Here is a 13619-nt window from a genome sequence, read left to right on the forward strand (position 1 = left end):
AAATTTACAAATTTTGTGTGTTTCACTTTCACCATGTAATTAATAATTTGTGTGAAAAACTTTCATTTGTTTTTTTCTCTTCTATTCTGTATTTTCATTACATCAGTAATTATTTCTGTAATATACATTTATGACTAACTCTTTTTTCTTTTCTCTACAGGTTTTTTATATTGATTATGGAACGAAAAGTAGAGTGAAAGTGACAGACTTGTGCTTTCTTATTAAGAAATTCAGTTACCTCCCAGCTCAAGCTATCAGGTGTAGCTTAACAAATCTGAAGCCTCCAAAGGGTGCGACAAAGTGGCCGTCTTCTGCTAGCAGACGCTTTTTGCAAATGGTGTCGGATAAACCCCTCGTGGGTTTAGTAGCCTCCATTGACCAGCAGGTAAACCGTGGCAAGAGATTACTGGCAATGTTTACCTCGTACTTCCCTGAGGTAAGTTTGATCCTCTCCATTATGTCCCTATCCTTTTGAAGTCTTGAGAATGGCAAGGTAGGGGAGATAAGGAAACATTCAAGGACCAGCTAAAATATGGTAAATATCTTTTCCATTTTACAGAAATTAATTGTATGTGTAGTAACGCACTAAATTTTTCATACAGCCCACTATACAGTATAACTCACGAAACTGAAATGCTTTCACCAGAATGCAGTGCACAGTTTAAAAAAAATATCACTCACCACCTGCTCTAAGAGAAATACATAACCATTAAAAAGAGAATTTCAGTACCTTGTTAATTTGATGTATCAAAGTAAGAAAATATTCAGATCATATGGTATCTCAAACATTGTTGGTTTGAACATACATCAAAGAAAAATTTATAGTATAAGATGATTCAGTTGTCAAATGACCAGTTAGCTGCAGGAATTGTATGAGTAAAAGCCTTTGCTCAGAGCCATCCACACTACACGAGAGTTGGTAGAGGAATATTCTAATACATTTTAATGCTCTCATATCCTTTTGAAGTACAGGAAAAGTCCGCTGTAGCGATTACGGCATATAACGAGAACCCCGTTATGACACGTTTTGTCTGTCCCTTCAAAAGTCCTATAAGAAACTGTGTATTAACCTTCAGCTACAGCGAGAAAACTGAAATGTTTGCCACAAAAGCCTCTGGAGTGATACCGTATTTCTCCGAATCCAAGATGACTTTTTTTTTTCCCTTAGAATCCCATGCGATAACTCAAGGGTTGTCTTGCATTCGTGGCCTAACAGTAAGTTAATGAATACCACTGGCAACTACCACGGTAACCACGCTCTTGCTTTTCACACGCGCACGCAAATTTCGTTGACAATGAACGACATATAATCCTATTAAGTCTAGTTTTCTCCCTTCCCTTACTAAGTTTCCCACCCAAGTTCCTTTAACATTTCTGATACACTACTCTTTCTCCTGAAATCCCCCGTTACAAATCTTGCTGCTTTCCTCTGCACACTATTTCTTTTATTAGGTATTCTTGGTGAGGATCCGAAACACTGCTTGCATATTCCAATAATGGACGAACCATACTCAAGTAACTTTTTTCTTTTAATTCCTTATTGCATCCTTTAAGTAGCCTCATTATGACATGTAACGATCTGTATGCTTTCCCAACAATGTCATCAACATGACCCTTCCAGTGCAAATTACTTTCAAATCTCACACCTAAGTATTTGCACTTGTAATCTTTTGGGATAACTACCTCATCCAAAGTATATTCAAATTCAGTTTTAAAGCTCCTGTTTGTAAAAGTTGCAACAGTTGATTTGCCTCCATTAACCTTCATATTGTTTTCTTCAACCCATTGTTGGATACTTTCAAGGTCCCTTTGTAATTCTGAACAATCCTCAATGTTATTTATTTCCCTATAAACAATTATATGTCATCTGCATACAATCTTATTTTTGATGTTATATTGTTCCCTAAATCATTTACGTATATTAAGAAAAGTAACGGACCGATTATACTACCCTGTGCAATTCCCTTCCAAACTTTCTCTTCCTGCAATACATTATTTCCTACTTTGACTTTCTGAACCCTTGAATTTAGAAATGTTTTTATCCAACGTGTAACCCTTACGTCCAATCCTATTCCCTCCAATTTCTTTAATAATATTCCATGTTCCACTCTATCAAAGGCTTTGGAAAGATCTATGGCTATGCAATCTAACTGACCTCCTGAATCCAATTGATCTGATATGTCCTGCTGAAATCCCACCAGTTGTGCCTCACAAGAAAATTTCTTTCTAAATCCATACTGGCTTCTCATGAACCAATTTTTATCATCACATATCCCTCTGATGTACTTTGATATTAAACTCTCCAGTATTTTACAAACTATACTGGTCAGGCTGATTGGTCTGTAGTTCTCTGGTTTCCTTTTATCACCCTTTCCTTTATAAATTGGTATTATTATAGATTCCTTCCATTCCTTTTGTATTACACTATTATTTATGACATAGTAAAGAGAAATTTTAAATAAGGCACTATGTACCACCCCATTGTCTTTAATACCTCCCCAGTAATTTGATCACTTCCTGCTGCTTTTCCTTGCTGAAGCAGTTGGATTTCTCTGAAAATATCTTAATTTGTGAATGAGAAGCTTCTTGTTTCCCTCTGTGTCTCTCCCTCTCTATCTTCTGTTTCGGTTTCCAACTCCTGACAATCATCTACTGAATCTCTGAATTCCCTACTAAATAGGTTTGCTTTTTCAGTATCTGTTAAATAGTGTTCACCCCCTTCTCCCACCATTGTAGGAATTTGGATTCCTTTTCCTTTTTGATTCCTGATATATGAATACAGCTTTTTCCATTTCCCTTTTTGGTCCTTACCCTCTTGAAGTATGCCATTCATATAATTCTCTTTTGCTTCCTTTTTCACTCTATGCAGTTTCCCCATTAGCTGTTTTCTAGTTTCTCTACTCTCCCTACCCTATTTGATTTTCCTGTTTACTGTTCTATATTTTCTTTTTCCCTTTGTATAATAAACAGGGTCTGAGGTCATTTTACCCTTCTTAACAGGTACAAATCTCTTCTCTCCTTCCCAAATGATTCCTTTAAATTTAGCCCAAAGTGTATCCACATTACTCCCTTCACTTATCCAACAACTGAATTGTGATTTAAGGTAAGTCCCAAATTCATCAACTTTAGTTTTTCTGTACAATTTCTTGTCTTATGTAACCCTCTTATTAAGCCTTTTTGGTACGAGTCCTACATCCATGATTACAGCCTTATGGTCTCCTATTCCTTCAATTACCTCAGTTTTATCAACAATTTCCCATGGTTTAACCAAGAATACATCTAGTAAGTTATTGAGACGAGTCGGTTCTTGTACTACTTGTATAAATCCTCCCTCCCAAATTAACTTATTTGCCAGTTTCTGTTCATGGGCTTCACTTGCTGCTCCATTCCATTCAACTTCAGGCAAGTTTAGATCTCCCCCCAATTATTACCATATCATTATTATTGTTTATATGAGTATAATCTATTATTTTCTCAAATATTTCCATGTCTCTTTCCTCTCTTTCAGGCTTGTATGTTCCTATAATTCCCACCTCCTTCATATTATCACAAACTAATTTTATCCCTAATATTTCATCCCTTTCGTCGGTAAACCATTCATGTGAACAATAAGGGCCGATTGCAGAAACGGCATTTAGACGATGTCTACGGTTAAACAATGCCTAAGTATGGCTGCCGCATTGCAGAGACGTTATTTATCACTTAGACACTGTCTAAAACCGATGTTCAACCGCTCATGTTTAAACACTGCCGAGAGCACTGTTTAACCTCAAATGACAGGAGTGAATCACAATCAGAGGTTATGTACCGTGAAATACGTAATTGGTATTATCATGTTGAGACGATTCCGGGAAGAAAGGTTAGTCCAACGGCCTCTCTGTGGGTCGCCCGCTGCTAAATCGCAGCAATTCGTTTGACATGCACGGGGAGATAATCATAAAATAAGGTTTCGCTTCACGAGAGACTTGTTTCTTGAGACTGACAAAGTGACAGTCCGGTAACTGTCAACTTGAATACATTCTTGGCAATCGATATATTTTATTATATACATGGGGTAATTTCCATGGAATTATAGGTCACTTCGACTACATACATATCACAATGACGTGTCCCGATCGTCTGAGGGCTGTCACATACATCAACCGGGAGAGATTCACTTATATTTACTGCCAAGTAAACACACATAATAGTGAAAACTAAAAAGTAGGTTGTATGCGATTTTTATATATATATAATCGCATAGGTTTTCGGCAACTATCAGATAGGAACAGGCAAGTGGTGGTGATAATCGTTTAAAGAGGACTGGGGAAGAAGAGCCGTGGCCATAATAACAGCCCTAGTATTTGCCTGGTGTAAAAATAGGGAAACTGTGGGAAACAATCTTCACGCCTGCCGATGATGCGTTTCGAATCTACGATCTCCAGAATGCAAGCTACATCTATATGGCCCGTACAACACACTCGGTTACACATTACTATTGCTTCATCCTCTCTTCGTCGAAGCTACTGTATTTATGAGTAAATTACACTCACTGCAACAATGAAAGCGTAAGCTACACTTCCCCGTACTGTGGCGTGTCGCTTTAGTGTCGATAATATTATGAAATTTAATTTGCACCCAAGGCGATACTCTTATCTGTGGGTAAGCCATGCTCAGCCATATTTGAGTAATGTGTAGTAAAACAAACAGCTGACTGGCGTTCGGCGCACGCACCGACGAATTTCATTGGTTGCGACAAGCAAAGAGTTGCATGAAAGATACTTCTGTCTCCATTTTCAAACCAAAATTGAAACTTTAAGGGATGTCTAGTTAAACATCGACTGAACATTGTTTATGCAATGGAAGATCGTGAATGATTTAGACGTTGTTTAGGTAGACGATGTCTAAGGCTTAAAACTAGTCATCGTTTCTGCAATCGGCCCTAAGTTTCCTTCACCAGAATAAACAGCCCCCCTCCCTTTTTATCTCCTCGGTATCTACGATAGACTGGGTACCCTTCTGGAAATACTTCTCTATTACCCACCCCTTCTCTCAACCACGATTCCACTCCTATCACCACATCAGTCCCATAAGATTCCATCAATGTACGGTACCGAATTTTAACTGTTTATTTACTACACTTTGACATTTTACCAAGAGCAATCTCAGACCCCCTTCCTCCCTAAAACTTGACTGTTGCAATTGGGTAACTTGAAATTCCTTACTTTCCTGAGTTTCATAGTTGACTGAGCCAGCTTGAAGTACAGCTGGCTCTTTCTACTAGTTTTCCTGGTCAGTATTATAACTCAAGGGAGTTGCCTGTTTTACAGTACATATCTTAAGATTAATAAAATCTAGAACAATATTTGCTATCTTTCGTTTACCTGAATTGTTTAGATGGAGGCCATGTTTTGTATAACAGTATCTCTCAAAACTGCTGCATTCAATAACCTTAGTATTCTGAAAATGTTTACATATTTTAACACCGAGCTCGATAGCCGCAGTCGCTTAAGTGCGGCCAGTATCCAGTATTTGGGAGATAGTAGGTCGAACCCCACTGTCGGCAGCCCTGAAAATGGTTTTCCGTGGTTTCCCATTTTCACACCAGGCAAATGCTGGGGCTGTACCTTAATTAAGGCCACGGCTGCTTCCTTCCAACGCCTAGCCCTTTCCCGTCCCATCGTCGCCATAAGACCTATCTGTGTCGGTGCGACATAAAGCAACTAGCAAAAAAAAAATTTAACAATATCTGTATTGACCTTGTCCACTTCAGTGTTCACACACGAGTCTCTACTCAAATCATGCCTGTGGTGCACGTGCACTACAAAGACGTTAGTGTGGGTCAGCTTCCCTAGTGTATGTTTAAGTTGTGATCTTACATTCTTGGCGTCGTCGTGAGCTACGTCGTTCGTCCCACCGATGATAAGCACTGCATCACCGTTCCCGAAGTTCCTAGTTGCTTCTTCTACGTTTTCCAGGACACTGCTGATAGAAGCTCCTGCATATATTTCTCCGGTTGCTGCTATATTCTCGTCGTTTATCACTCCCGCAATTCCCCTTCCTTGGCTATCACCAAACACAGCTACCTTCGCTGATTTAGGCCTAACTGGATCTTGAATCTGAAGTCTAGGCCTAAATTTTAACCTCGGCACGGCAACGGCAGCGGATCGCGACGATTTGGTTTCACGCGCGCGATCACTTTCTTCCAGAATTAAATTATATAGTGCAGAAAACCTATTTCTGATGTTTATTTCCGGAAATTCAGTTGTAGATTTCTTCTTAGCCGGCCATCCATGAACTACTTGACACCACGTGCTCGAGTTTGTTACTGGTACTGGTATATCACTCGAAGAATGGTCAGTCCCAAATTTTAGCAATCGCAGTCTTTCTTCTAATTCCTGATTTTCAACTTTAAGAGCCTCATTGTCCTTTTGTAGAATGTTTATAATTTCTAATGCACTTTTGTATTCCTCATCAATTGTTGTCGGTGCTTCATCATCAACGCCGTTGCCAAATACAACATTCCGAACACACTGCTCACAAATCCAGTCAACATTTTCATTAGTTTTTACGTCTCCAGGGCAATTTCCGCACTTATAATGCCACCTTCGATTGCATGAATCACACAACATTCCATTTTTCACTAATCTTCGACATTTTCCGCACTTTTCGTCACATTTTACGGTTAATTTACTCGGAGGATAAAACACTACATTGTCATTACCGGGCGCCATTTTGAAAAGAAGAAAAAACCGGTTGTTAAACACTCGGAAATGTAGAATAATTGCGCAGCCGCAAGAAATACGGCATAGGCCTAACGAGAGGCAATATTCTGCGTTAGTGTGAATACAAAGATAGCTAAAAAAAATTGCGTACTATAGAAATAATGCATTCAGTGGTCCGCAGCAAGGATGCTTTAAAGAAGTCGAAGATGGAATTGTGAGATATATGCTCGAAAAACGCAAAGGCGGAATGGCCATACCACGGCGCATTAAACGCGTTCTGTTGATCTCAACGCCCGCAGTTAGGCCTACACATCGCTAGCCACTGAAGTTGACCGAACCCGGCAAGCGAGACGTGCGTGGAACGGTCGGTTGTAGCTGACTGATGGATTGTTGTATTGTAGACACACGTGGAATAGATATTGCCAGCAAATTTTTAATGGGTTCTCCTCGATAATTTGATGCCAATTTTTAGTTAATGGTTATTAAACCTGCGGAAATAAAGAATAATTATGCAGCCGCAGAAGATGTGGCATAACTGAAGCCAGTGTTCGGAGTTGGCGTGATGACAAAGATAGTCTAAAAATGCGTACTGTACAAGAAAGTCATTCTTATGATTTTACAAAGTACTTTTTAAGCCTGATTAAATTTTTTTGAAGAAAAAAGTGGGGTTCTTATTGCATTCAGGGTCGTCTTGGATGAAACTAAACATACACTTACATGTAGTATCGGATTTCGAAAAATAACAAACAAGTAAGCCATAGGGTTATGTGAATGAATGTGATCCACGAAATATCACTGTAATATTTGTCACAAATGGGAGATAGTAATTGCTTTTACTCAAATAAAGTCTTATATCCCAGGTTAATTAAGAAATAATATGGAATATTTTATTTTAAGGAATACATATTTTGCTGCCTTACAACAACTATTTCTGCTACGTCGCAGCGCTTCCGTTAGTGTTTTGTCTGTCCAACACTCGTCTGTGATGTCTTTTGCTCACTGATGTTCTTTGGTGTCGTTTTATTGATTTTTCTCATTCGATGTAATTTGATGGGCTGTCGCTTCATGTGCATTAACCGATTCATTAAACGATTTATTGGTCCAGGGATCATGCTATATGTATTGGTCCAGGGATCATGCTATTTTTCAACAAAATACCCACACTCCCATTTGCTAGAAAGAGAGCTAGTTGGTATCAGCCCTGGACCTCGAGGGGAAAAAAAAAAACGACGGCGCGAGCAGCGGAATGCAAGACATACGGCCAAAGATAACAAAAATCGCAGACATAGCACTCCCATTCATTGGTGTCAGCCCTGGACCTCAAGAAAGAAACAAAAGACGGAGCAAGCAGCGGAATGCAACACCATGGACTCCTATTTACAGCCAGTAAATACGTATACATATTTCTTGCTAGTAACGACGTATTTCTTAATCAACCTGGGATTTGAGACTATATTTGAGTAAATCAATGATTACCTTTCGTTTGTGACAAATATTACAGTGATATATCGTGGATCAACATCGTTCACGTAACCAGCCATAGTGTGGATATCATCCGCAAAAACGCAAGTTTTGAACAAACTGATTGCCTTTTAATACCAGTTTTAATGTGTATGGGGGTTTTTCCAACTTCTACAAAAAACTGATATAACGATAGTCCGCTATAGCGAGTAAATTTTTCGCTGTTATGAATTCTCGCTCTAGACTTCTACTGTATATGTGACTATAAGGATCAATTTCTCCATCATGCACTTGCCTCAGGTTTCACTCACAAAATTTTATCCTAAATGAAGAAATCACCCTGCTGAAGTTTGTGACCCTTGGTAGCTCTGTAGGGCTTGAGCTATGTCTCTTCGTAGCCCTATGTTAAAACCGTTAGAAATTCATATTTGCTGTGAAGGTTAAGGGATTATTTAGAAGAATTTTCTTTGCAGTATGCAGTGTTATCAAGATTTTCTTCTGTAGTACATTTTCTTTACTCCTTATTGTGAACACTTGGTTTAGTATAAAATTTATTGACTAATTGATGTATCCTATTATGACTTGAAACTCAAACTCCAGAGAATTTCTCTTCAGATAATCTCATTACAGTATGAGCATACTCTGTACAGGCATTCGAATTGTAAATGAACACCCATTGTGGAATCAATTAGGGTTGTTATTTGCCACTTTTATATTCTCGACAAACTTAAGCATGTATTGCTCCATTTACTGACCAAATGGCACTGATCAAATGATCAAGGCCAGCATAGCCTCTCATCTCGTTTGGATGGTATTCAGCGAAGGCTAATTGGCTGAGGCTATTTCTGTGGCTAACTAGTCATCAGATAATTGGACGACAGGTACATCTCTCTAAATTTCCATTGTTAGGTGTACCTTCTGTTATAATAAAATCCAGTAAATGTTGCCCAACATCGGAATGCAACATAAATATGTTAGGTGTCAGAGGAGCACTGCTGGAGGATGAAAACTGTAGATCATCCTACCCATCCTTTCCCATCACCTCATTACTGAAAGAATAGCAAAATACTGACATGGAAGTTCATACACACATTTCAGTTTTGCATCACCTATGCAGTGATTGGACCTGATTCTTGTATTCATTTACTCTCATTCCTGCCCAACAACCATTATTAGTTTCTCAGTTAGAGTTTTTCATGTCTGCCTCTAGCACATTGGGTTGCACTTCATCTTGCTCAGATAAACCAACCGCACATTTTGCCTCATTAATCTCTGATGATTCTACAAAAGTCTTGCAGAATACGTGGTTGTTCAAGTTAATTTCAGTGGATCCCAGACACACTCGGTGGGGTTCATATTAGTGTACTAACAGGTCACACCGTGTAAGTGATACCAGCTCTACAAAAGATATTAACAGTAACACACAAGATATCGTACGATAAGATGAAGTCCTCTCTGAAACGCTGTTCTGCTGTTGGCTGGAGAATATATTTCCTGTTCTTCGGAGCATTCAGTGTATCCTGGATAGCTAAGAGATGCATACAGTGACCCCACATTATCCCAGAACATCTGCTGTGCAAGAGTAAGATGTGTGGTATTACCTGATTTCCTCAATATCATGTTAACTGCAATTGTCTACATTCAGATGTGACATTCATTGGTAACCATTACACTGTACAAATTCTGGAGGGACCTTTCAGGGTTACTTTTGGCCATTTGCAATGGACTACATGATGTCAGGGTGTAAGAACTGTACTTCAGCATAGCTGTCAAGAATGCAGATGTAGCTTCATTCAACAGTTTCATTTGACAAACAACATCCTGTAGCCACCACATATGCAGAATTGAATCCTGTAGAATTCAGCTTCTGCTTCCTCGAAGGCTACAATGAAAGATAGTGAACATCAACTTGTAGAATGTGGATGGCCTGTACAGCCTGTCGTTTTCTGTACAATCCCGAATACCACCTGCATTTTTTTTTTCTCCGAAAATATTGCTTCTAAGAATTGGGTGAGAGACTGATTCTTCAAGCCTTTCATTTCACGGCATGATACTTCACGCATCTTCAGGAATGTTGCGTTTTTTAGTGTAAGTTAGTTTCAAGCGATTCAACCACGTCTTCCGACAGCATTTGTTTGAAAATAACAAGTGGACATGTGTGTACCATATTGTTCTCTCTTATGTATTTCATGTGATAATGAAGATTTGTTCTATGGCATAATGTGTGTAAAACTTTCCCAAAAGTTGGCTGTGGTTTATAAACTCAGTAAAATTATTTCTAAGTACGGAACAACCCTGAAATCAAACATCTGTGTACTCGTCGCTGTGACTTGGCAGCCAAGCTTCTCATCGCGCACTCCCCCAACCCCAAAAACACTTTTCTTTTACTGAAAGCGCTCGGTGACAGTCAGTCTACAGTTTCACGTTCTTAGAGGACCACGTGTAAACATGAATTCAACAAAGCGTTAGCGGTCTTTTACTGTAAGTGGAAAAACTAAAAATTATGAAGGAGGCTGCAATTATCGGAAATCATGTTGCCAGTAGGAAATACGATATGGATGAATCTTGTATTTGAGATTGGGGAAAGAATATTTTCTTTTAAACAGTAGTGGTGAATATTTTCTTTTAAACAGTAGTGGTGATCGTAGAGCTTTCCCCGGGCAAAGTGCACATTTCCTTAAAATTGAAAGGATTCTGTACAAATATGTAACAGAAAGGCAGGATTTGGAATACAGTGTGTCTACCGAAATGTGCCAATTAAAAGCATTAGAAATCTCAAAAAAACTTTCTAAGCTGGAGTTTAAAGCAAGCCGAGGGTGGATCAATAATTTCTATAAGAGGAGTGGACTGAGCATTAGAAGGTATACCACAATTTCACAGACTACTGCCTATGGAGAAAAACTGTTTCCCTTCCAGCATCATATAATTCGGTTGCAAAAGAAAAATTTGTATCTGCTTTCCAAAATTGGAAATACAGATCAGATACCCATCTATTTTGAAATGCCATTGGACAGTTCTGTGAGTGTTACGGGGTCAGAAAGTGTTACCATCAGAACAGGTGGTAATGAAAAACAGAGGTGAACAGTAATGTATACTTGCCAATGTAACTAAACTTCCACTGTACGTTATCTTGATGAGAAAAGTGCTTCTGAAAGAAAATCTACCTGCTGATGTTATCATCAGAACTCAGGGCTCCGGTTAGATGGACAGTCTACTAGTGGAAGACTGACTGAACTGTGTTTGGCAATGTCGCCCTGATGCATTGCTTGGATGGAAAAGCTTACTTGTTATGGACAGCTACCGCGGTCACACAACAAAAGATGTGAAGAAGCAAACCAAGGACGCAAAAACCGATCTAGCAAACATTCTGGGCAGATTGACGTCTATGTTACAGCCGTTGGATGTCTGTGTAAACCATCAGTTCAAAGCAGCCTTGAAACAGCTGTATACCGAGTGGGTGGCGGCTGACAATCATACACTAATGCCAACTGGTCGTATTGAGCACACGTAAGTTCGGCTGCTTTGTTCATGGGTAAAGTCGGCGTGGAATCGTATCTTTGGTGACCTCACCCGGAAAAGTTTCCAGAAGTGCAGTATTCCTAATGCTATAGATGGCAGTGAAGACGACTACGTGTGGGAAAGTGATGGTCAAAGTGATAGTGAAAGTTCTGAACTTGGTACTTCTGATGAATGAAGTGTTGTCTATCGTTCTGTGATTGAAAACTTTTTCTGTGTGTTTTAAGTAATTTATTGGGTATTATTTCAAAGACATGTAAAAACTGTCTGAAACTATTTTAAATTTATGAAACATACCTAGTGAAATGACATTCTTGTTCTGAGGCAAATATTATAAAGAAATTTGAGTTAAACTTTTTTTTATTTTTATTTTGTCCTTTAAAATATAGGGTGCGGGTCTTATTCATTGATGGGCGGTACTTGGGATTATACGGTACTCTACTTATTTGTCTCGAACATTTCCATGTCTGAATCACATCACTTTGAATCACTCACACAATAATTCTTCTCAACATTAAATGATTGTTTTGTATCTTTGTTTGTAATATCTAAAGCCATCTCTTTGCAGTTTCTACTCAGTTAATTTATAACTGTTAGGTTCTCCAGTCTGCCGAAACTAATTTTGAGTAATAAATGTATAAACTACCTGTAAACCTACAACCTATTTTCCAGTCTTTGACCAGGTCAGGGATGTAATGAATGAATCAGATATAGGCTGTTAGTACGATGGGGTCGTGACTCCCAAAGTGATATATTAATGACTGATAGATGAAATAAAATGATAATGGAGAGTGTTGCTGGAATGAAAGATGACAGGGAAAACCGGAGTACCCGGAGAAAAACCTGTCCCGCCTCCGCTTTGTCCAGCACAAATCTCACATAGAGGCACTGGAATTTGAACCACAGTATCCAGCGGTGAGAGGCCGGCGCGCTGCCGTCTGAGCCACGGAGGCTGTATAAACTACATGAAAAAGAAAAAACATATGGTAATACTATTAGAATTTAGAAAGAAACAACTTAATCAAAATAGAATTAGCTTAATGATAAGTATTGCTCTGTGATGAATTAAAATTTCTCATAGTGAAAGTCACATCATGCAGGCTGTTTCTTTCTCAAGTATAATACTGTTACCATATGTTTTCTTATTCAGGTAGTTTATATATTTATTACTCAAAATTAGTTTCAGCCCCAAAGAACCTAACAGTTATAAATTAAGTGATTGTACAGATATGGTCAGATGTCCTTGTCCTTGCCATCATTGATTTTCAGTACACTCTGTAGAACACATTTGTAATATTTCCTCTCTGATGCTATAACTCCAGCTGAAATGCATCCTACCATTTGAGTTTGACAGTCTGTGTATTGGTTCAGATCAGTATGTTTGCACATAATTTAAGGGCTTGCTGCCCGTCTCCACATGAACATTCAACACTGCATCAGATAGACACTACTCACAGGAGTGATGAAAAACATTTTGTGTGTGAATTTCTAGCAGCTTCAAACTGCAAGGCATGATTCTCAACTATTTATCCGTAAGTATCCAAGATAACTTAATGATAAGTGTTGCTCTCTGATGAATTAAAAGTTTCTCATAGTGAAAGTCACATCGTGTTCTGAAGCTGTAGCAGAACAGTACAGAGCTGTATTAGCTTCTAATGAGCACCAAGAGATCTCAGTATAGTTGCTGGTGTATGAGTAAAACTGCAGTAATAAACATCGTTACACTTTTACAGTTACTGAACAGGCTGTAATAATGGAATTCCGTTTTCATGATTTGTATGGTAATGATAAATAAAGAGGTAAAAATTCATCATTAAGAACTTTTGCTTGTATTTTTTCCATACTGATGATGATAAATTTTAGAGACATTAACACCTGTATCATCAAAGGATATGAATGAACCTTCAACTCTTGAAGAAAGTATCTAGACACACATAA

The 13619-nt window shown here is 38.5% G+C and overlaps 1 protein-coding gene across 2 annotated transcripts in view; it reads left to right on the forward strand.

The window, feature by feature from the left end:
- Positions 1-13619, forward strand: part of LOC136858067 (uncharacterized) — a 579094-nt gene that overhangs the window by 268396 nt on the left and 297079 nt on the right. Inside the window, exon 13 of one of the 2 annotated variants that reach the window (XM_067137317.2) lies at positions 161-436. In XM_067137317.2, the coding sequence (XP_066993418.2) occupies positions 161-436 (276 nt within the window). The remainder of the gene's footprint in view (positions 1-160; positions 437-13619) is intronic. The other variant, XM_067137318.2, reaches the window with a different exon arrangement.

The sequence above is a fragment of the Anabrus simplex genome, chromosome 1, assembly GCF_040414725.1.
Source record: "Anabrus simplex isolate iqAnaSimp1 chromosome 1, ASM4041472v1, whole genome shotgun sequence".
In the NCBI taxonomy this organism is placed as follows: domain Eukaryota; kingdom Metazoa; phylum Arthropoda; class Insecta; order Orthoptera; family Tettigoniidae; genus Anabrus; species Anabrus simplex.